The sequence below is a fragment of the Elephantulus edwardii genome, unplaced genomic scaffold (genome assembly GCF_000299155.1).
Source record: "Elephantulus edwardii isolate Elephantulus edwardi_28Jun2011 unplaced genomic scaffold, EleEdw1.0 scaffold00082, whole genome shotgun sequence".
Lineage (NCBI taxonomy): Eukaryota > Metazoa > Chordata > Mammalia > Macroscelidea > Macroscelididae > Elephantulus > Elephantulus edwardii.
The window spans coordinates 6,862,421-6,888,526 of record NW_006399832.1 but is presented as its reverse complement, the minus strand read 5'-3'; the positions used below and the strand labels follow the sequence as shown (position 1 = coordinate 6,888,526).

The window sequence follows — 26,106 nt, the reverse complement described above, 5'->3', positions numbered from 1 at the left end:
CTCACTGCTGACCCTTGAGTGGGCTTTCAGAAGCTGTAAATTGTAATGGGGGAGAATGCACATCTTTCTCCCAAGGTGGATTCAAACCACTTGTTTTGGGTTGGAAGCACACTAATGTTTTACTCATCAAACTTAATAGTTCATAAAACAGTTTATCAAACTGTATTCATCCAACTAAACAGTTATGTGTAATAATCTTATAAAATTGTTCCTGATTAAAATGATACTGGGTTCCTGTGACTAACAATATTTTCTAACATTTGAAGTTTTATCAGCAAAAGAAAAGACTTTTAAAAAGTACTAAGGTCAGCCTACTTGGGATCTTCTAAAATTATCACTATAAAAATACAATTTGTGCATATTCTATGGCACTTTGAACAGCCATATGGTGTAGGTTTACCACTTTCAAAGCACTCAGACAAAGCCTTCTTTATCATTCTATGAAGTTCACCTCCCTGGAACACTCTGCACCCAGTATATCATTCAGATAGCCGATGCTTATTTAGAATAGGCTAATAGTAAAGTGCCTGGAAGCAGGTCCGGCATCCACTTCCCAAACCACATGCCCCTGGAAACTAAGAACTTTGAGAAATGACAAAAGTTATATAAAGGCTTCAAGTCTTTTGTTCATATGAGTCGTGCTCGACTGGACAGCAATCAGCAACAAGAAGAACAATGGTAAAGTGCAGTCACATGGCTGATGGTGTATTCCAAAAGCCAGTTAACTAATCTATCAAAATTTGGTTTAAAATATTTAGAGTGGATTATATTTGGGGGTAGGGGGTGGGGTTTGGGGAGTTGCGGGGGGATTTTGTTCCAATGAGGGAGTTTTTCTTTTGCTTTTCAAGGAGAGGAGCAAATGGGGGGGGAGGGGTTTGTGCGGGGAGAAGGATGCAACAATGAATAAATGGAATCCCAAAATCTCTGTAGATGTTCATTGAAATGAAAAATAAACAACCTAAATTTAAAAAAAAAAAATTTAGCCTCCCCAAAGTTGGTTTGTTACCAAATCATTTCCACTCTTTTCAACCCAATCTTTAAACATTCTTGCAGAACAGTAAGACGGGTCGTAAATACTTTTAGGAAAGATAAAAGTCATTCTTGATCTGTATATTGAAGACTTTCAAGAGGACAACAAAATCTCAGCAGCACGGAATGAGCCTGCCATCCTGACGTCATGGACAGACTGAATGGGCACTTTGAGAGACAACTAAAAAATGCTCAGCTTTGCATCTTTTTGTTCTCTTAAGTAAAACAAGAACTACTGATATTTGTCAGTTAATTCTTTCAAATACTGAAGGCAGGTGCTTGGAGATCCACTGCTTGTTGAAGGATAAAACACAATGATTGTCAGGCCCTAGTCCACAGATGAAAAATAACAAATGGTTTCACATCAGCTCTGTAACTTCAAATATGGCAACCACAACTTTCAACTACCTGCACAGCTTCTGCAACCACCAGCAAAATAGCAGAAGCACCCTTTCCCAAATAATCATACAATATATTTTGCTAATCTCACAAGCAACTCACACATTCCTCTAGATTAGTACTCACAAGTCTGGCCAGCTTGCACTTTATTTTCAAATTTAACTGAAGCATATGGAACAGTTACATAAGTCCTTGTGGGCACTCAAGTATCCTCAAAAGCAGTACTTATCATTCCAATAAAACTTTTTAGGGGTAAAAAAAGTCTTAAAAAAGTAAACACTAGTGGGAGCATTGGCGTCCTAGAGGCAAGAAGCTGTGGCGCAATGCTCAAAAAAGTAAACACTAATAAACACTAATAAAAATTTGGTTGCTCCTAGAATTTGGGTATATAAAAACTTTTCTAAAGCAAAATTAATAAACTGGGAAGGGTTTACTTTTGGGCAAAAGATAACCTTTGCCTATGAAAAGTGACAATCAAGAAAAATGCAATCAAAACACCTACATTCAAAACAATAGTGTCCAAATGACATTTCCACTGATAACTCCAGAGAAGTGGCAGTTGAGGATCCTGGATTTAAATTCCAGGTGTCACTTACTATGAAGGAATTGACCCTCTCTCAAAATCATATCTCATTGTAAGAAGGTGGTGCACAGAGTACCTTGTCAACCTCACAAAGGTTTTGCAACAAAAGGATGAGGTCTGTAAATGATTTCTGAAAAGGTAAATTACTATAAAAAGTTTATTAACAATTATTATGAACACTGTTATTGATTTTTTTATTTCAATTAAAAAGAAAAACTTTTCATTTTAGAAATTTTAATCTTGAATATAAAGCTATTTTCCTGAGTGGGAAAAACACCTCAATATTTTTCATGACTAATAGGCTAAGTAATGAAAATATATAAAGATACTTTTCATTCACATGTAACATCCAAGCTCATCTGTATTCAATTATTATCACAAACATCGCAGCCTGAGGAGCTGCTCTGATATTAAATAAAGAACTAAATAAAACGTCACTTTCCTACAACAGCAAACCTAAATCATTGTGTTATACTATTGAGGGTTTGTACTTACAGGATGATATAAAAGAATAGCTTGCAGTACAGTATAAAAGGGAAGTTCATGTGGTACTCCTTGGCGAGTCCCCCTGCTAAGCATCCTGTTGGCTGGAATCCACCAACTGCTCTGAGAGAAAAAGATGAGCTACCTCCTCCTGTGCAATTTACAGCCTCCGAAAACCCACCGGAAGGTCAGTTATGAGTCAGTTCCAATACAAAAGTAATAAGTAATGAGATTTGATAGCAGTAAAACCTATTAATATGCACTGCTACAGGTCAGTATTTCAGCTCTGTTGGCCTACTGGCAATAACAATGAAATGAATGGAAATGCAAGTTTTCTGGAAACTTTCATTAAAATATCAAATAAAAAAATTACTAAAAAAGAAAGAAACTGCATTGCAATCCAAAAGGACATGGTTCAAAGATAGCAGATGCTCCACAGGAGAAGGATGGACAATCTCCTGTGCGATTAACTGCCTCTGAAAACTCGCCTGAGAGTCAGCTATGTATCGGTTCCGACTCTACAGCACAGAACCACAACAAATAGCCTAGTGATCAGGGTTAGAAACCATCAGCCACTCTGTGGGAGAGGATCAGCTGTCTCCTCTTGTAAAGATTTACAGTCTCGCAAACCCAGAAAAGGTCACCATGAACTGAGGTTTACTGGTGTAGGTTAGGATAAGTGAGCAGAAAAACTGAAATACTTTTAATCTGTATAATTAAAGTTTCTGATGTTTCAGCAAAACTTAAAGTAAAAATAACAATAAAATCAATTGTCCAAGAAGTTTTCCTTTTGTATCCTATAGTTTTAAACCAAGGGATATTATCAGCTTTAACAAACACACTTTCCCATCAGACTTACTTTTTTGTGATAAATGCTACAGAGTCCTCTCTCTAAGTCCGGCAATTTACGTAGATGATTTTCTATATGACCAAACACACTAGATTCTGATTGAAGAACTTCAGATACAGCATCAAGTCGTGCATTAATCTCCCTGTAAGTAGAAGATGGTAGAATTGTTAGGTATCTTCGGAACACAGAATGCAGGCATTTCTCATCCTAACCTAAGACTGCAATGCAGCCACTTAGAAAAATGAAAAGACCCCCTCCTTCACATCCCCACCTGCTCTGTGCCCCTTCCACTCATTTAAATCTGAAAGCAAGTGTCATAAAAGGGAAAGCATTAAATATCTGTAAATATAAGTGTAGCATAGACTGGTTATTCCTTTTCATCCTAACCAAATACAAATACTACCTTTCCCATTCTTTCCTACAGTAAGATCTGGTCAGGTACCCAGGTTCTCACCAATGACATGGCAAGAAGTGAAACAGTCACTTCTAATTCTGTCCCTTGCCCATACAAACCTCCTGGGTGACCTTTCATACACTTTCTTTCTCCTCTGGGCAGACGATATTCAGTACCATCTTGTGAGTCACATCATATAACACTCTTGTTGCCCACATCAGCCTTGGCCTTTGAATAGAGAAAAAAACCATCCACTCCTACATTCACCACTGACTGGACTTTGCATTAGCAAGAAATATACTTCTATTGTATTTTATACCCCTGAGATTCAGTTTTATTTGCTACAATAGCTGGTTTTACCTTGGCTAATGGAATAGTTCTGTAAATGAATTTTCTAACCTGAAAGATCACCTCAGCTAGAAAATACACAGTTCACCAACAGCTTCCACATAAGATGTGATGAGAGAGGAAGAGCTGAATTGGTGAACTGTCTGACTGAATTGGGGTTAGGCATATAATGAGTTTAAGCAAAGAATAGGAATAGCAATAGAAAGAAAAAGAGTTCAAAGATTTAACACTGGAAGACATGGGAGATAAAGAGCTGGGAAGGAGTAGTGAGGCAGTTATGCGTTGCCATTATGTGTTGACAAGTCAGTTCTGACTTTTAACAACCCTATGTACAACAGAACAGAATCGTGTCCAATCCTACACGATCCTAGAAGTCCTTGCTAAGAAACGGTACTGCCAACTGAAAGGTATGTGATTTGAGTCCACCACCTGCTCTTCAGGAAAAAGATGGGCAATTTCCTCCTGTGAAATTTATGCCTCTGAAAAACTGCTTGAGGGTCAACTATGGGTCGGATCCAACTTGAAGGTACACAAAACAACAACAAGGTTTAAACTCATTGTCTGTAGACACTGTGTCAACGCATTACACTGAGAGTCTTCCTCTTTTTTTTTTTTTGAGGGTCTTCCTCTTTTTCACAGACCCTCTATCGTATCAAGCATGATGTCATTCTACATGGACTAGCCCTTCTGTTAACACGCCAGAAGTAAGTGAGACAAAAATCTCGCTGTCCTGGCTTCAAAGAATTCTAGCTGTACTTCGTTCAAGATAAATCAATTTGTTCTTTGGGCAGTCCATGTTGTTGTTGCTGTGTTGTTAAGTGCCGTCGAGTCGCAGGTGACTCATAGCGACCCTATGAACAAAAGTCCTGGACACTTCCTGTATAACTTCGGTCCTTTCTCCAGGTTCATAGGGTTTCCAGAGACCAGCTATTATGGAAGTGGATGCCACTCCTGCTTCCAGGCTTGTTTTAATCGGGGAGCTTCACCAAACACTGTCCACATGGGTAACCATTCTCACATTTGACTCATCAGTGTTACGGTGTTCACCTTCACAGCAACTACAAGTTACCTCTGTACAGCAGGTGGACATACCAGGGTTACAGGACCTAGAAGAATGTTTCACCAAAAACAATTAAAGGCTGGCCCAAGGTCCATAGGATTTTAAGGCAGGGACAGGAGCAGGCTCCGCAGGCTCGGCCCTACCCTTACTTACCCTAACTCTAAGGGTCAGGGCCGCCATGCAGCTTTGAAAACCAAAAAGGACAGTAACACACAATGCAAAAGAACCCAGAAACTTCCCTTGCCTGACTGCCACCAAGAGGAGCCACCATGGAGGCACCAGCCATCCCACCGGCTTAACTGGCTGACTTCCAGAGTGGAGGGAGACTCCCGTCCCCAAGCCTCATGAAGGATTTTAAGCTAGGGCCTGGAGCAGGCTCCGCAGGCTGGACCCCACCCTTAGTTACCCTTACTGTTAAGTCCATAGTATACTTAATATTCTTCACCAACACCACAATTCAAAAGCACCATTTTTTTCCTTCATTTTTCTTTATTCACTGGCCAACTCTGATATGCATACATGTAATTCAAAGTGTCATGACTTCAGTAAGCACACCTCAGTCTTCAAAGTGACATCATTGCTCTTTAGCACTTTGAAAAAGTTCACTGAAGCAGATTTATTCAATGCAAAAAGCATCTGACATCTTGTCCACTGCAGCTTCCACAGGCACTTATTAAAGATTCAAGTAAAATGAAATTCTTATCAACTTCTTTTAATTATGATGTGTGTGTAGTCCAGCTGTGAGAATTTTCATTTTCTTTATGTTTTAATGTAATACACACTAACTTCATCATCATTAAGTCCTTCAAGTCATCCTTGTTTTCAAAAAGTAGTGTGAACTGTATATTTAAGATGGTTAATGAGTCTTTCACAAGTCTTGATATATATATATGTTTAATTTCTCGGATTCTGATTCTTGCTCAGCATTCAGATTAAATAAGTATGTTTAAAGGATGCAAATCTGATGCATACTTTTACTTATTTCAAACCATGCAGATCTCCTGCTTCTGTGTGAAGGTCTCCTCCTTAGTTTATGGGCAAGTTTCAGATAAACACAATTAAGTATTCTGGAATTCTTATTTTTGCAATTTTATTTATCATCTCTTCTGATCCATACAAGCAAATGCTTTTGCAGTCAATAAAACATGGTAATCTTTCTGGCTTGTAAGAAAACCCATCTTATTCTGAATGTGGCTTTAGTTTTTGCAGTTCATGCCTCAAAGTTCTAGACCAGTGAATCTCCATGCCATCCTTTCCTCTCTGTCTTGCCCCTTTTCATAATGGAAAAGATACTTGTACTTACTGCTTCATTGTCTGGTTTCCCCCAGTAGACTGTCAGTTCAGTGATAAAAATAATCATTCTCTCATTCCTACAGTGCTGGGATTACAATATGTATTCCCTAAACATTGTTGAATGGGTGTTGTAAGGGTGATAGGCTCTATAGCAGTACTTAGCATTTAAAGGCATTTACTAAAGTCACCTACTCCTAACCTTCTTGTTAAAAGACATTTCACATTTATGACAAAATAAAATTACACTATTGATTGTTTTGTTTATGAAAGTAACAAACAAACTTATGAAAGTAACAAGTTACTGCCTGGCAGTAACAAACACTGACATACAAGCCAAGAGCAATGACAGCTATGAGAGTTACGGTTGTGTGTCAACTTGGCTGGGCCATGATTCTCAGATATGTAATGATGTCATGTGAGAGTTAAATAATAATGCCATCTTCCATCTTTTTATCTGATGAAGTTACCCTCCATTTCTGCATGATGTGGATTTTCTTTATTTCTGTAGGAATGAGTTACTGAGATATACTAAGTTGACGTTATAGATGGTATTACAGCAGATAAAACAATGCCATCTGTTAATGTGTAAGATGGCCCATAAAGATAGCAAGTCTCAAAAATTACAAAGGTTTCCAAGTTTGAAGAAAACTTAAAAAAAAATAAGTAACTAGAAATTACTGCTCTAACCCATACTGGCTTAAAGTCTAGCATCTATTTCTCGTGTCTAGAATGTGTCAGCATTTACAATTTCAGGATATTTGTTTTTTAGAGTTATCATACTTACTAATTTCTTATGGATCATTTTAATTGTATAACTACAAAGCCTGCAATCACTGCATTCCTTACATATGAAAATTCTATCTTAACAAAGGATTTTTAATAAAAAGTTTAAGTCTAAAAAAGAAATTACAAAGTTTTTCCAAGATACAGAAAATTAAGTACAAAGGAGATTGATAAAAACCTAGGCCATATATATTTATTAAGTATATAACACCATTTTTTGAAAAAGTAGAGACAAAGCCATCAATTCCACAAACAGAGATTGTAAAAAAGTTTGTTGGATGGTTTAGAATCTTAGAAAGTACAAAAGAAGATGCTTTTATTCTAACCTAATGCATGGACTGCTAAGAAAACAAACAGGTTCATCCTGGAGAGGGTAAAGCCTGGTTGCTCCTTAGAGGCAAGGATTCTGAGGCCTTATCTGACATACTTTGGACATGCTGCAAGGAGGGATCAGTCCCTGGAGAAAGACATCAAGCTTGGGAGGGTGGAGGGACAGCGCAAGAGAGGAAGACCCTCTATGAAGTGGATTGACTCAGTGACTGGGGTGATTGGGGTGGGTGTGATGGAGAAAGTGAGATTGGCACAGGACAGAACAGGGTTTAGGGCTGTTGTACATAGGGTCGCTGTGAGTCGCAAGCGACTCCATGGCACATAACAACAACAGTGCTAGTACGGGCAAAATATGCATCTATAAAACTTTTTTAACTTTTAACGCAATCTTTATTTCTTAGGACAGCTCAGGCCTTACCAGTTTGGACCCAGACAACAGAAGGTCTATGTTTAAATTCAAGCTCATTCTACCATACATTAACTATTTAGTCTTTCTCTAGTTTCCTTCTCTATAAAACATGAATAATGTTCCTCTCTAATTCCTATAGCTCAATGATAAAATACATCTTGCATACTTAGTGCAATGCCTGGTGAATAGTAAATATGAAATAAATGCTATCATCATCATGGTGCTGGTAGGTATTTGTTTGCAATATTGGTTTAGATGAAACTAGAAAGAACAGCATAGGGGAGGAAGAAATAACCACTAAAATACAAACCTGGAAATAAGTATGTTTAAATAAACCTTAATACATGTATATATGCTGTTGTTGTTAGGTGTTATTGAGTCAAGTATGACACATAGTGACCCTGTGAACAAAAGAGCTGAACCCTATTCTATCCTGTGCCATCCTCATACTTCTCTATTAGAGTCCATTACGGCAATCACCATGACAATCCACTTGGCTGAGGTTCTTCCTCTCCTTCACCGACCCTCCGCCCTTCCTAGCATCATGTCCCTCTCCAAGGAATAGCCCCTCCTAAGCAACAAGCCCAAAGTATGTGAGGTGAAGTCTCATCATTTTTGCCTGCAAGGAGCACTCTGGCTGCCCCCTCTCTTGGCAGTCCATGGAATGTTCAGTGTTCTTTTCCAATACCACAGCTCAAAGGCACCAACTAATTTTCTGTTATCCTTATTCATTTTTCAGCTCTCAGATGCACAGCAAGTGATCAGAAAGACCACGTACCTTAGACCTCTAACTGATATCATGTATATTCACAATGAACAAAAATAAATTATTACACAAAGAGAGTTAGTCTCAAGACTTCAAGTGCTAAATCTGATTCATAGTGTGATCACAGTCTGACCCAGGCCATGGTCTTCACAATTATTTGCAATGCATCAGCTGGATAATGACTAAGGATGACAGAAGAAGAATCAATGCCTTGGAGTTGTGGTGCTTGGCAAAAAGTATTGAACATACCAAAGGACCTCCAACAGAACAAACAGGTCTGACCTGGAGAGAGTGCAACCAAGTTTCTCCTTGGAGGCAAAGATTTTGAGACTCTGTATCACATGTTTTGGGCACGTGGTCAGAAGGGACCAGTCTTGGAGAAGGACAAAATACTTGGAAAGGTAGAGGGACAACACAGGAAAGGAAGACCCCAAATGACATGTATTGACACAGTAATTGAGGTAATGGGGGTAGGTGTGTTGGAGGCAGAGAGACTGGCTCACAAAAGGGCAGGCTTCAGAGCTGTTGTACGCAAGGTTGCTATGAGTCACAGGTGCCTCAACAGCACATAACAGTAAGAATTGTGAATTAACATACATACTGAAAATGGCCAGAAAGCTACATGTAGAAAGAAAGTCATAATCGATTACAGGTGTCTCATGTGAGCAAGGGAGAGTGAAGTATAGTATGGCACTATTTACAACACATTTCCCATCAATATGGCAACTAAAATTCCAGCTTTATCTCCTATACACAGATCAGAACACATATGAATGACAAAATAATCTACACACTTAATACTGTTCTTCAATTAGCTATATCAACAAGCTTATCAAAATACCTGTGGTAAAACAAAATGTCAGCCTACTAGAAAAGAGAACTTTATTACACTGTACTAACTGACAGATTTGGTGATTATAACATTACTCAAATCAGGGAACACCACTGTGAATGGAATGAATACAAAAACGGCCTCTAATACTTACAGTTGATTATCAATTGCTGTATATTCTAAAAGAAGCCCTCATGACACAGTAGTTCAAGCACCCAGTTGATTATCAGTTCCCCACCAGCTAGTCCATAGGGAAAATATGTGGCAATCTGCTTCTGTAAAGATTATAGTCTAGAAATCATATGTGGCAGTTCTATTCTGTCCCGTAAGGTCAGTAAGAGTTGGAATGGACTCAACAGCAAAATACAATTTATTTGTTTATATATTGCAAACAAATAGAAAGATGATACTTAAGTCATTGTATAACATATGACAAAAAAAATGACTGTAAAGTTCTAGAGAAGTTAAATATTCTTACTTACAACCAAAACTCAAGGACTAAATGTGGGTATCACTAAAATCCTTCACATTTGCTGGTGAACTGGGAGATGACGCTAGAATCTGTGTGGCTGTTACTCACAGACATAGTGAGACATAGTGAGTGACCTACAGCTATTGCCACTGTAAGACACATCCTTCCAATGGAGTCTGTAACTGCTGACTGTTATTTGTGGAGCTAATTCTTAATATAAGGTTATTTGGGAAAAGAAAAAACTAAAACGTAAACTGGTTAGATTTTTTTTCTTGTTCTTTATTTTGTTATCAAAAGATTTTCTCTAAAAGCAGATGATAAAAAATGAGTTAATTAAATTAAAATTTTAACTAACATACTAGTCATGTAATATGGCTAAATCAAATACCTAACTAATAGTCCTTACGAACATTGGATATTTAGGCCCTTTCTTAGGGTCTAATCACAAAAAAAGAAATGGAGGCAATACACAGTATCACTGTACCAAAAAGAATTAACTGACACAGAAAAATTTCAGGAATTATATGAACAGGAGCCAATGGTAAAGGAGGAAGCTGAAGCTGTATTAAAGGCATTGGCAAAAAATAAGGAAACAGGAATCAATGGGATACGAACTGACTTGTTTCAATAAGTAGATGGAGGCCTAGATTCACACACAGTAGTCTTCGCCAAGAAATTTGAAAGTTATCTGGCCAATGTATTGGAAAGGTCCATATTTGTTCCCATTCCCAAGAAAGGTGATCCAAAAGAATGTGCAAATGATCTAAGAGTATCATTAATATCACATGCAAACAAAATACTGTTGAAGGTCACTCAAAAACAGCTAGAACAGTACATAGACAGAGAACTGTCAAAAGTTCAAGAAGGATTTAAGAAGATGTTGTGGCACCAGCACTATCATTGTTGATGTCAGATGGATTCTGACTGTAAGCAAAGAATACCAGAAGAATGTCTATTTATGCTTTATTGACTACGCAAAGGGATTTGTAGGGATCATGACAAGTTACATCTAACATTAAAAAGAATAGGGATGCCAGAGCACTTAACTGTGCTCATGTGAAACCTATATCCAAGCCAAGAGGCTGTTGTGCAAACAGAGTAAGGGAACACTGGACTTATAGGCAACATCAATACAGATGGAAAAATGATTGAAACTATCAGCTTTCTCTTAGTTTGATCCACAATCATCACCCTTGGTACCAGCAGGAAGGAAATCAGGAGATGTATCACACTAGGAAAATGTGAAGTTAGGGATCTCTTCAAATTATCAAGGAACAATGACATAGTTCGAGGACTAGCGTGTATCAGGTTTAGGCCATGGTCTTTCTTATCACTTGCTATGCATCTGAGACTTGAGCAATAAATAAAAATGACAGAAAAAGTATTGTTTTGAGCAGCAGTGTTGGAGAAGAATACTAAACATCCCATGTACTGAACATAACTGACATAATCTTGGTTGATGAAAGTGAGGAGGACTTAAAGCACTTATTGCAGAAGATCAAAAATATAGCAGAAAAGAACAAACAAATATGTCTTGGAGAAAGTATATCCAGGGAGGCAAAAATGATAAAGCTTTGTCTCACATACTTTGGGAAAGTTGCTAGGAGAGGATACTCCTTGGAAAAGGACATCATGCTTGGGAAGGCAGAGTGTCAGTGAGGGACTGGAAGATTTTCATCCAGATGGACTGAAACAATAACTGCCACAGTGGGCTGTAGGGTGTCAGGATATGTGAGGATGGCATAAGATAGGTCAGGGGTGGGTCACAATGGGTGGTATCTGACTAGAGGGCACCTAACAACAACAATAATAATCACCATTACTTAGATACATCTAGATTGCCTTTCCCAATGTTGTTGTTAGGTGCTGGCGAGTACATACCATGTAATCCTATGTACAAAAGCGCTTAAGTCTGCCCTGTCCTGAGTCCATCTCACTAACTCCAAAACACTTATGCCTATAGCCCTAATCACTGTATCAATCCAGCTCATCCAGGGTCTTCCCCTTCTGCGCTGTCCCTCCACCTTTCTAAGCATGATGTCCTTCTCCAAGGATTGATTCCTCCTGGACATTTGCCCAAAGTATGTGAGACAGAGATTCAAACTTCTAGCCTCCAAGGAGAAAATTGATTTCACCTTCTCAAAGACAGACATATTTTGTGTTCATACACTACTAATTTATTCAGTGAATAAATAATCACTAAGGGCTAGTAAAAGGTCATTTATACAATCCTTTGTAGGCACCTAACATCAACATTTATTAACAAGAGACACTTTGAGTCCTTGTTCTCAAAAAGTTTTCAGGCTAGGGGAGAATATACAAAACATGTGAAAAAAGGATTAGTGATAACAATAATCCAGGCTATAAAAAGGTCATTTTCCAAATACAACGGGGACACAAGGAGAAACTACTAAATTTTGTTGTTGTTGTTGTTGTTGTTGTTGTTGTTGTCATGTGCCGTCGAGTCGCTTGCGACTCATAGCAACCCTATGTACAACAGCCCTAAACTCTGTTCTGTCCTGTGCCAACTGCAAAGTCTCCAACACACCCATCCCGATTACCCCCGTCACTGAATCAATGCACCTCAAAGGGGGCATTCCTCTGAAATCTTCAGTAGAATTCTGCTTGCATGTGAAATCAATGATATTGTTCTGTAGTTTCCTCACTCTGTTGGGTCACCCTTCTTTGGGATGGGAACAAATATAGATCTCTTCCAGTCAGTTGGCCAAGTGGTTGTTCTCCAGATTTCTTGACACAACTTAGTGAGCACATCCAGGGCAGCATCTGTTAGCTGAAATATGTCAATTGGTATACCATCTATTCCCGGGGCTTTATTTTTGCTATTTCCTTCAGAGTAGCCTGAACTTCTGCCTTCATTACCATAGGCTCTTGCTCATGTGCTGTTTCACGAAATTCTTGTGTGTCTGACAATTTCTTTCGATACAGTAACTCAGTATATTCTTTCCATCTTCTTTTAATACTTCCCAGATCATTTAATATTCTGCCTAAAGCATCCTTGATTATAGCAACTCGAGGTTTGAATTTGTTCTTCAGTTCCTTGATCTTAAGAAATGCTGAACGAGTTTGGACCTTTTGATTTTCTGACTCCAACTCCTTGAACATTTCATTGTAATATTTTACTTCGTTATTGCACGGTGCCTTTTGAAATCATCTATTCGGCTCTTTAGTATCTTGAATTCTTCCTTCTGCTTTGGGTTCTCTGTACTCCAGTGCAGAGCAAGGAAACACTGCATGGTTCAAAATTGGGAAGAGTGGATGCTAGGGATAGTCCTATCTCGAGGCCTTTTCAACCTGTATGCAGAACAGATTATCAGGGAAGTTGGGCTCTATGAGGAGAAATGTGGGGTCAGGATTGGTGGAAGATCTATCAACAATCTGCATTATACAGATGACACAACCCTGCTTGCTGAAACTGAGGAGGACCTGAAGCGCTTGCTGCAGAAGGTCAAGGACTGTAGCCTCCAATATGAATTGAAGATCAATATCAAGAAGACAAAGATTCTCACCACTGGACCAACTGGCAACATCAGGATCAATGGTGAAGATACTGATATTGTTCACAGCTTTAGTCTGCTTGGCTCCACAGTCAACACTCTTGGCACCAGTAGCCAGGAAATTAAAAGACATATTATGATGGGAAAGTCTGCTGTTAGGGACCTCTGCAAAGTACTGAAGAGCAATGGTGTCACTCTGGAGACTAAGGTGCATCTGATACAGGCCATAGTCTTTGCAATCAGTTGTTATGCATCAGAGAGTTGGACAATGACCATGGAGGATAGAATAGGAATTGATGTCTTTGAGCTGTGGTGCTGGAGAAGAGTATTGAGGGTACTGTGGACAGCTAGGAAAACAAACAGAGGGTTAAACTGGGCTGCTCCTTGGAGGCAAGGATTCTGGGGCTTCATCCAACATACTTTGGAGAGGTTGTAAGGAGGGACCTGTCCTTGGAGAGGGACATCATGCTTGGGAGGGTGGAGGGACAGTGCAGGAGGGAAAGACGCTCTATGAGGTGAACTGATTCAGTGGCTGGAGTAATCGGGATGGGTGTGTCAGAGGCAGTGCCATTGGCTCAGGATAGAGTAGGGTTTAGGGCTGTTGTATATAGAGTTGCTATGAGTTGCAAGTGACTCAACGGCACATAATAATAACAACAGTATGTCACAAGAGCAATGGGAATCAATGGCTCTACATTTAAAAAATGTGAGAATAATATCAGAGACTAGTTAGAAAATTATTTCAGTAATTCAGAAATGCAACAGTGAAGGCTGTAATTTGGGTAGAGCCAAGGAAGAAATTAAATATATTTCCTCCTCTTCATTCTTTCCCGTATTTCTCTTCTCTGTTGTTGTTAGGTGCTTTTGAGTATGACTCATAGAAAACCTATGAACAAAAGATCTGAACCCTGCTCTTTCTTGAACCATCCTCACACTTCCTGGCACACAAGAGCCCATTGCAGCAGTCATCATGTCAATTCATCTGGTTAAGAGTCTTCCTCTCCTTTGCTGCCCCTGCACCCGTCCCAGATCTTGTCCTTCTCCAAGGAACAGCCCCTACTAGCAGCATGTATAAAGTATGTGAGGCGAAGTCTCATCATTCTTGCCTCCATAGAACACTCTGGTTGCACCCTTTACAAGACATAGCTGTTCATTCTCTTGCCTGTCCATGGATGTTCACTGCACTTCTCCAGCACCACAGATCAAAGGTTTCAATTCTTTTACAGCTGTAAATTCTTTTTCAGCTGCTGTAAATTCTTTTTTCAGGTTGCAATTCATTGTCCAGCTCTCAGATGCATAGCAAGTAACTGGAAAAACTATGGCCTGAATCAGTCTTCAAACTGACATCACTGCTCCTCAATAATTTGGAGAGGTCCCTAACTACAGATTTTCCCAGTGCAATGCATCTCCTTATTTCTTGATTGCTAGTACCAAATATCTTAATTGTTGATCCAAACAAGATGAAGCTGTTAACAGTTTTAATCACCTCTCCATCCATCATGACATTATCTATTGGTCCAGTGGTAAGAACTTTTGTTTTCTCGACATTGAGATACAATCCATACTGAAGGCTGCATTCCTCGAATTTCTCCAACAAGTGTCTTCACATCCATTTACTTTTGTTTCCTTGAGAAGTCTAGAGTTCACCAATGCCGCTGACACTATAAAACTCAGGGCAGGTCAGCAACAGGTTGGAGGATACAGGTATCCAAAGAGACACCAGTTATTCTATATCTACCAACACAGATATTTTAATTTTTCTTTTTCTTTAATTTGTGGGCAAATTTTTTTGGTTTTCTTTTTAGGTAAGAGATCTTTAAGATTTCTTTTTCTCTTGGCAGCAGCCTGCCCCCTGCCCCATCTGTCTCTTTCACACAGCTGAGGCAAAGAAGCAGTGAGTCAATGAATCACAGCCCTCAGTTATACGCACTCTGCTCCCCATGCATGAGCAGTGTGCATCCCACGGGCTGAGTTTATCAGTCACCACAGGTAAACGCTGAGTTGGCATCCTCATGGAAACCACAAAGTGTAAGCAAACCATCCTAAAGTAGTTCATTTCAAGACATTTCTAGGGACGTTAAAATGGCATTTTGTTTGATATAAATGAAATATTAATGGAAGGAAATATGTAACTCTCTATTAGTCTTTTAGGCCATGATTATGAATTAGAAACGCAATCATTAATACTCTGAATGTATGGATTTGCAAAATTAAAATGACTTAATTATTCTAGAGAATGCTCTACCACAAACATGTACTAAGTACTATAGAAAATGACACAAGATCATAGTTAAAATCCTATTTCCTAATAACAATTTTTTCTACATTTTAATTATTTGTATGATTTAAGTGCAAAGAATACATGTGGAATGCTTATTTCTCTTTAAGCCATTTCCTAACAATCTAATTTGGATTATAAATGTTATTTCTCATTTGCTCTAATTGTGATACTGTGTTATACAGTAAATACAATTATACTGGTAATTGTTTTATTTTACATATAAACATGTTTAACACTTCTTCTCTTGAAGAAGTTATACCAGGAAAGATTATACCTTGACTAAATTAGTTTAGAAAAGCCTTGAAACAATAGCAGTGCTTTGTTACTAAGACTAAAAAATACAAAATTTAAAATAACTATGTTCTATTACTGGGGAAAGGATGGGCAATCTCCTTCCGTGTGATTAACTGCCTCTGAAAACCCATCGGTGGGTCAGCTATGGGTCGGTTCCAACTCAATGGTACACAGCAAAAACAAAAGCATGTAATATTATAAGCAGGCTCTGGTAGCTTAGGGGTTGTACTGCCAATCCAAAGGTACACGGTTTGAATCCACCAGCTGTTCTGTGGGAGAAACACGGGCAATCTCCTCTCATGTGATTTACTGTCCTCTGAAAATCTGATGGAAGGTCAGTGATGAGTCAGTTCCTAATTGGCGACACTCACCAACAATAATCTAATACTATCAGGAGTGGCCTAAGTAGTCGTACTGCCTCAAAGCCTCTCTAGTGGTTCAAATTCATCATAAGGAGATGGGTCATCTCCTCCAATGCAATTTACAGCCTCAAAAACCTGTTGGAGGGTCAGTTATGAGTCTGTTCCAAGTTGACAACGAGGGAGAAGTTTTCTCTTACTGTTTTTGTATACTGTTGAGTCAGAACCATCTCATAGCTGGCCCTCCAGAGGGTTTTCAGAGGCAGTTAATCACACAGAAGGAGATTGCCTATCCTTTCCCCAGTAACAGAACATAGTTATTTTAAATTTTGTATTTTTTAATCTTAGTAACAAAGCACTGCTATTGTTTCAAGGCTCTTCTAAACTAATTTAGTCAAGGTATGACCTCTCCTGTTATAACGTCTTCAAGTTATAAATTCTCTTGGTGAGAAGAAGTGCTAAAAATGTTTATATGTAAAATAAAACAATTACCAGTATAATTGTATTTACTGTATAGCACAGTATTACTGAATGCACAGGAGGAGACCACTTTTTTCCTACAGAGCAGCTGGTGGATTTGAACCATGTGCCTTTAGGATTACAGCACATATTTTTACCACTAGGCCACCAAAGCTCCCTAAGATCTTATATCATTAAAGGGAAAAAATGAAGTATCGGGAACTGTAAAATAAGCTTTCACATTGAATATATATATATATTCATTATATACATGCAAATAAATCCATTGGCATCCAGTCAATTCCAACTGATACAGATCCTACAGGACAGAGCAGAACTACCCCATAGAATTTTCAGAACTGTATTACGAAAGCTGACTTTAAAATCTTTCTCCTTAGCATGGTGCCACTGCTGTAAAATGGGACTGATATCAGGGTGGGGGTAACACTGAGAAAAACTGGATAAATTGTGTATACTTCACTGAAACAGATGAGGGACTGAACAATTTAAAAGTGATGTATGATAGGGTATTATGGTTATCACCAGAGTCCACAATTAAGGTTGCATAGTGGAATGTACCTGGGGCGGTGGGAGGGGTGCGGGGCGATTGTGTACCAGGGAGGGAGTCTTTCTTTTACTTTTGAAAGAGAGGAGCGAACTGGGGGGCGGGCGGAGAGCGCTGGGCGGGTAGAGAAGTACAGCGATGAATGAATGGAAATCCAAATTATCTGTAAATGTTCATTAAAATTATTAAAATTTAAAAAATCTTTCTCCTGATTCCACGAACTGCCAAAGCAACAAATAAGTCTGTCTTGGAGGAAGTACAACCAGGGTGGCCTCACAGGCAAGGATGGTGAGACTTCATCTCACATACTTTGGGCATGTTGACAGGAAGAGTCGGTGGAAATGAATGTCATTCTGGGAAAGGTGGAGGGTCAGAGAAATAAAGGAAAATGCTGACAAGACAGACTGCAAAAGTGACTATGGCAACAGTCTTGAGTGCATTACAGATCATGAAGACATCACACAATAGGGCAAGGCTTAGATCTGGTGTCCAGAGGGCTTCCATCCTAGATTTTTAAAACAATTACTATCTCATACAAAATGGTACATGCTGCCGTTATGTGGCATCGAGTCAGAACCAACTCATAGCTGGTCTTCCAGTAGGTTTTCAGAGACTATCTATCTCAGGGTACAGCCCAACTTTCCCTTATTGGGGGTTTTTTCCATGTCATACGGGTAGTGTGCTTATGTCATAACAAGGTTTAAAGGGTGGCACGTGTCATACAGAAGTATGAACACCCAATCATCATGCTTATAAACCAGAAACGGATTCTTTTGGATTGACAACTCAATTCTTTACCCATCAGGTCATCAAAGTTAAATAATAAATACATGAAACCTAAAATAATACTAGCAAATAGTATTGATAAATACATTTTAAAATTATGTGTTGTTGTTGTTACGTGCCGTCAATTTGTTTGCGACTGATAGCGACCCTATGTACAACAGCCCTAAATCCTGCTCTATCCTGTGCCAATCACACTGCCTCTGACACACCCATCCCGATTACCCTGCTCGCTGAATCAATCCACCTCATGGAGGGCCTTCCCCTCCTGCGCTGTCCCTCTACCCTCCCAAGCATGATGTCCCTCTCCAAGGACCTGTCCCTCCTTACAACATCTCCAAAGTATGTCAGACGAAGCCTCAGAATCCTTGCCTCCAAGGAGTAGCCTGGTTTAACCGTCTCTAGGATGAGTCTGTTTGTTTTCTTGGCAGGCCATGGTACACTCAATATTCTTCTCCAGCACCACAGCTCAAAGGCATCCATTTTTCTTCCATCCTCCCTAGTCATTGTCCAACTCTCTAATGCATAACAAGTGATTGCAAAGACCATAGCCTGTATCAGACACACCTTAGTCTCCAGAGTGACACCATTGCTCTTGAGTACTTTGGAGGGGCCCCTAACAGCAGAATTTCCCAAAATTATGTATTCCTGAGAAATATAAAGAACATTCATAAAGTGTACTCCTGGAATAGGATTTTGGATAAAAGGTTTTAGATGGGGAAAAAAATATTTCTCCTGCTGATGGGTTGGTGGGTTCAATCTTTTGACTATTCGGGGAGTAACTAATTAATTCTAACCACTGGGCCAATCTGCAGCACCATGATTTAATCGAGAAGAAATTAATGTTGTTAACAACTTCAGCTTGCTCGGTTCCACCGTCAACACTCTTGGCACCAACACTCAGGAAATCAAGACGAATTTCATTAGGGAAAATCTGCTGTCAGGGATCTCTCCAAAAGGCTAAAGAGTAATGATGTTAGTCTAGAGACTAAGGTGCACCTGACCCCGGCCATGGAATTTACAATTACTTGCTATGCATCAGAGAGCTACACAATGACTAAGTATGACAGAAAAAATGCTGATGTCTTTTGAGTTGTGGTGCTGGAAAAGAGAAATGAACATACCATGGACCACCAAAAGAACAAACAGGTTTGTCCTGTAGAGGATGAAAGCAGGCTGCTCCTTGGAAGCAAAGATTTTAAAGCTCCCTCTCATACACTTGGGGCATGTGGCCAGGAGGGACAAGTCCTTGGAGGACATTATGCTCAGAAGGGTAGAGTGCCAGCTCAGGAGACAAAGACCTTGGATGAGATTAACTGACACAGTAACTGGGATAATGAGGATAGGTGTGTTAGAGACAGTGAGATAGGGCATAGTGGAAACTGGATAGAACAGGATTCAGAGCTATCGTACATAGGTTTGCTATGAGTCACACACAACTCAATGGCACATAACAACAAAGTCACAGGACTAGATACGATCAAGGGGCCATAGGTGAAGACAGGGAAAGAGAAAAAGAAGATGAGGAAGAGAGGATAAGAAAGGAAAGAGATCTGAGCTCCTAATGTCTAGAAGACTCAAACGTTTAGAAGATACATAGAAGACGAACAGCAAGCAAAGGAAATTTTGAAAGGGCATCTAGCAAAGCAGGAGGGAAACAAAGATGGTTAAAAGTTTAATAGATGTAAAAAGAGAAAAAGATGTTTAGGAGGAAAAGAAAATAATGTACAAAGGACCAGAAATGATTCTTACCTCTGCATGTCTGAGAACTGTAAGTAGAGAAAAAGCAACATTATCAAATACACACTTTTAAAAAACTGATCCCTGGGCATTACAGGGTGGAAAGGCTCAATCAGAGACATAACGATGCAGACTTTCATCAAGAAAGAGAAAATCTTCATCTGATCTACTACAAATGGGAAAGAACATTGTTTCAATCTGTTCATTGTTGACCAAAAGTAATTACTCACTAGATAGTCAGGAACTGAGTTCTCAGATCCTGCTGCATGGCTAGCAGACTTCAGGTCCCTGGTGTGTACACACACACACACACACCCCTTCACACACCTACACACACACACACACACACACACTCTCTCTCTCTCTCTCTTTCATTTCTAAAATATTAGCTCCCTAAAGGGAATTCTTTGTTTTCAATCTGTTTGGAAGTTTAAATTGATATATTTTCCAAGGGAGAAATATACTAGGAGACATGCGGGTCTACAGCTGAAGATCATGATGAAAAGCCATGACCACAAATGAGGTCTTAGGCTGTGTGCTAAGTATTAATAAGGCCTAAGGAAATGCTGGTAGACTAGTGGGTAAGGGGTTGCACTGCCAGCCCAAAGCCAAGCAGTTCAAATCTTCTTTGCAGGAGAAAAATGGGCAATACCGTCCCATACGATTTACAGCTTCTGAAAACCTGCTGAAGGGTGAATTATGAGTGAATCCTGACTCAATGACAATTGCTTTTTAAGGGTTAAAAAAAGGATTTCAGTTTAAGGCAACATTTAAAGTATAGGCAGAAAAAAAAAGGGTACATATAAAAAAACCACATTATTTCTTTTTGTTTATTATTTTTAACATAAAATATGCTGAATTTTAAATACTTCTTGTAAGACAACTCAGTTACCCTGGAAATTAAGCATTTTGCCTAAAATACTGTTCTGACGATTTAGCCTATACTTTCGTGCTTATGATGATGGCACTGGAAGAGGCAGTTATTTTGTTCTGTTGCACACAGAGTCACTATGCACTGGAACCAATGCACTATGCATGGTATCAGGCAATGACACAACTGAAGAAAGTATAATCCGTTTATACAAAGCAATGCAATTTCAGCAAAGGTAAAGTCTATCTCAACAATATAAGCGAATTCTTGCAACTCCTAATTAAGTATATGTATTCTCTAAATCAAATCAAGCCCAAACCCATGCTGATCAAGTTGATTCCAATTCAACACCACGCCACCATATTTCCAAAGCTGAGGCTCTTTATAGGAAGAGCCTGTCTATATTTCTCCTTCCAAATGGGGGGTAGAAGCAAACTGTGAAACTTTCAATTAGCAGTTACTATGCCAGCACTACCTTTCTAAAAGTCACTAGGAAAAGTTTGTGTCAGAGACCATTTTACAGAAATAAAAGCTTATGGGAGAGGGGAAAACCTCTGAAACCTGAACGTAATAGTACTGATTTATGAATATGTGAATGCTCTGAAAGTTGGAACAGGTAAAAGTGAAGGAGACTCTTAATGGACTAAAAAGAACTCAGAAAAACAATGCACTCTTAGAGAGCTTGACGATATCTACTTGATCTTCTTAAATCCATTGCCACCCACTTTTTGTTCTGTGATCTCAAGAAAGAAAGAAAAAAAACCCACAAAAACCCACAAAATCCTGGGCCCTAAACTAGACTTTGGCTGTTAGCATCAAGGACAGAATATCACTCTTACAAACAAGCTCAGCTTTGATCATATCACTCTTATACTCAGAATAATGAAATTAACTTTCTCTAATTATTAATTCCTTAGCTTGGCCTTCAGAGCCCTAAGTCATATCTCTGGCTGTCTTGCTGTCTAACCAAAGGTATCTGTAAATGATGGCAGGTTGTTAATTGTCATAGACATAATGCCTAATCTTTCGTTCTTTTCAGATACTCCTTCTTTTCACCTATCCCAGTGCAGTTAATTATCTATCCACTATTTGCACAGAGAGAGCTCAGTTGGCCTAGTGGACAAAAAGTGATGCTGCCAAGCCAATGGTGGGTGATTTTAATCTGCAGGCCTCAGGTCTGGTTTGAATTGTTTTTGGTCAAACATTCTTCCAAGTGGTATAGCACTGGTCTGCCCATTTGCTCCACAGAGGTAACTCGTGGCTATGACGCTAAACACTGTGACACTGATGTGTCAAATGCGAGAATGGTTATCCATGGTGAACAGTGTTTGGCGGATGCCCCAATTAAAACAAGCTTGGAAGCAGAAGTGGCATCCAAGTCTGTAATAGCTTGTCTCCAGAAACCCTATGAAGTTAGAGAAATGATGAAAGTTATACAGGTGTTCAGATCTTTCTTTCATAGGGTCGTGATGAACAGCCTACTACTCGATGGCAATTAACACCACCAACAACAAAAACTCTTTTCCTCCCCTACCCTTTATTCATTGTCCAGCTCTTAGATGCATAGCAAGTGACTGAAAAGACCGTAGCCTGAATCAGGCACACATTAGTCCTCAAACTGGCATTATTGCACCTCAGTAATTTGGAGAGTTCCTCTCACTGCAGACTTTCCCAGTCCAGTATGTCTTTTAAGCTCATGACTGTTGGTACCAAGTGTATTAATTCTTGATCGATATATAATGACGTCATCAACAGTTTCAATGTTTTTTCCACATATCATGATATTATCCAGTAGTAAGAATTTTTGTGTTCTAAACATTGAGATGCAGTCATGTATTCAAGTATTCATTGATCTTCTGTAGTAAGTGCTTCAAACAAAGAATACCAGAAATGTATATTTGTGCTTTATTGAAGATGCAAAGACATCTGACTATGTGGATCATAATAAACGGTGACTAACATTGATAAGAATGGGAATCTCAGAACACTTAATTGTTCTCATGTGAAACCTAAAACTAGACCAAGAGGCTATTTTGAGAAGACAACAAGGGAACACTTGTTGTTGTTGTTGTTGTTGTTGTTGTTGTTGTTAGGTGTCACTGAGTTGAGTATGGCTCATAGCGACCATATGAACAAAAGATCTGAACCTAGTCCTGTCCTGCACCATCCTCATATTTCCTGACACAGAAGAGCCCATTACAACAGTCACTGTGTCAGTCCACCTGGTTGAAGGTCTTCCTCACCTTCGCCGATCCTCCACCCTTCCCAGCATCATGTCCCTCTCCAAGGAATAGCACTTCCTAGCAACATGTCCAAAGTATGTGAGGTGAAGCCTCATCATTCCTGCCTCCAAAGAACACTCCAGCTGCACCATTTCCAAGACATATCTATTCGTTCTCTTGGCCACCCGTGGGATGTTCAATTCTCTTCTCCAAAACCACAGCTCAAAAGCATCAATTCTTTTTCTGACATCCTTCTTCATTGTCCAGGTCTCAGATGCATAGCTAGGAACTGGAAAGAAAATGGCCTGAATCAGACGCACCTTAATCTTCAAACCAACATCACTGCTCCTCAATAATTTGGAAAAGTCCCTAACTGCAGATTTTCCCATTGCAATGTGTATCCTTGATACCTGACTGCTGGTACCAAGGATGTTTAATTGTGAATCCAAGCAAGATGAAGCTGTTGACAGTTTCAATCTCCTCTCCATCATCATGACACTGATCTTTGTTTTCTTGATATTGAGATGCAATCCATACTGAAGGCTGCCTTCCTTGATCTTCTGATTCAAGTCCTTGTGTCATCTGCATGATGCAGGTTATTGATGAGTCTTCCACCAATCCTGATGCCACACTCCTCTGCATAGAGTCCAGCTTCTCGGACAATGCAAAAGTAAGAAACAGGGAAGAAGGAAGAGTAGTTGGAAAATATGTACTTGGTGACAGAAATGAGCTGGAAATAGAATGATTGAATTCTGTATTTATAATGATTTGTACATTGCAAATACTTTTTCTAAAAGACACAAAAAATGACTTTACATGTGGATTTCACCTGATGGGCTGCACAGTAATCAGCAGATTGACTACATTTGTAGAAGAAATCATTGGAGAAACTCAGTATCAGCAGTCAAAACTAGACCAGGAGCAGACTTTGTGACAGATCATCAATTACTCATATGTAAGTTCAAATTGATACTGAAGAAAATTAAAATAAGTCCACAGGAACTAAGATATGATCTTGAATCAATTCTGCTGGAATTTCATGATCATCTTAAGACTAGGTTTAAGGTATTAAATACCAATGAAAGAAGACCAGATGAAGAAAAAAAAAAGGTCATTACAAAAACAGAGGAGAAAGAAAAAAATCAAAATGTGTATCAGAGAGACTCTAAAGATTGCACTACAACATTGAGAAGCCAAATTTCAAGGAAAACATGTTTAAGTAAAAGAGCTGAACAGACAATGTCAAACGGCTGCTCAGGAGGACAAAGCAAAGTATTATAATGGAATGTGCAGAGAGCTGCAATTGGAGACTAAAAAGGGAAGAACTTGCTTTGCATTTCTCAAGTTGAAAAAACCTGAAAAACAAACATAGGTCAAGTGTCACAATGCTGAAAAATGCTATAGGCAGTATACTGAATGACTCCAAAAGCATCAAAAGAAGATGGGAGGAATACACAGAGTCACTGTGACAGAAAGAATTGATTGACACTGAAAAATTTCAGGAAGTACCATATGCACAGGAGTCAAAACAGGAAGTAGAAGCTGCACTGAAGGCACAGGCCAAAAATAAGGCCCCAGGAATCGATGGGATACCAATTGACTTGTTTTAGTTAACAGATGCACTCTGTTGGATGCAGTCACCAGTATATGCAAGGAAATTTGGAGGCGGCTGTCTGGCCAGATGATTTGAAGATATTTGTTCCTATTCCTAGGAAGGGTGATCCAACTAAATGTGAAAATTATTGAACAAAATCATTGATATCACATGTAAGCAAAATACTGCAGAAGATCATTCAAAAATGGCTGGAACAGGACATTGATAGGGAATTGCCAGAAGTTTAAGCAGGATTTAGAAGAGGCTGTAGCACCAGGGATATCACAGTTGATGTCAGACAGATCCTGGCTGACAGTAAGGAATACCAGAAGAATGTCTATTTGTCCTTTAATGACTATGCAAAGGAGTTTGACTGTATGAATCATGACAAGTTGTGGCTGACATTGAGAAGAATGGGAATCCCAAAGCACTTGATTGTGCTCATGCAGAACCTACACCTGGATCAGGAGGCTGCTGTGCAAACAGCAAGGAGGCACTGCATGTTCTGGAACTGGAACTGAGAAGGGAACATTACAGGGTTTAAAATTAAGAAGGATATGCATCAAGGTTGTATTCTCTGTCCACACCCACTCAATTTTTACACTGAGAAAATTATTCAAGGATCTGGACTCTGACAAAGAATGTGACATCAGAATTGGAGGAACATTTCATCAATAACCTTTATTGTGTAGATGATACACCCTTCATGCTACAAGTGAGGAGGACGTGAAGTGCTGAATACTGGGATTGTGGGGTCAAAGGTTTCAACCGCTCATAATTTTTTTAGGGAGTGCCTGTCTGTCTTTCATGGTGGCTGTAGCATTTTACATTCCCACCAGCAGTGTATCCAATATCTCCACATCTTTACTAGCATTTATTGTTTGCTGCCCTACTGAGCTTTGCTATTTTTGCTGGGATGAGATGATAGCTTACTGTTGTTTTGGTTTGCATCTTTCTAATAACCAGGGAATTTGAACATTTCTTCATGTGTTATCTAACTTTCTTCTTTGGTGACGTGCCTAGTCATACCTTGTGCTCATTTTTTTTTTTTTAACTTTTGGATTAATTTTTATTATTTGGCTTCTGGGCTGGTAAGATGGGAGTGTTATAAGAAGATGATATATTCATTCATACAATGAAATTCAGCATAGCACTGAAAACAATGAACTTGTAAAACATTACACAACTTGAGGACCCTGGTGGACACTATGCTGAGTGAAATGTCCCAGTTACAAAACCTTGTGCTCATTTTGTGATCGGGTCATTTGCCTTTTTCTTCTTGAGGTACTGAAATATTCTATAAATTTTAGATACGAGTCTCTTATAAGATATGTTATTGCAAATATTTGTTTCCCAGTCTGTGAGTTTCCTTTTAACTCTGTTAGAGAAGGT

The 26,106-nt window shown here is 39.1% G+C and overlaps 1 protein-coding gene across 1 annotated transcript in view; it reads right to left on the bottom strand.

Annotated features, from left to right (window-relative positions):
* Positions 1 to 26,106, bottom strand: part of MSH3 (mutS homolog 3) — a 292,985-nt gene that overhangs the window by 128,858 nt on the left and 138,021 nt on the right. Inside the window, exon 13 of the mRNA XM_006889888.1 lies at positions 3,354 to 3,486. Within this exon, the coding sequence (XP_006889950.1) occupies positions 3,354 to 3,486 (133 nt within the window). The remainder of the gene's footprint in view (positions 1 to 3,353; positions 3,487 to 26,106) is intronic.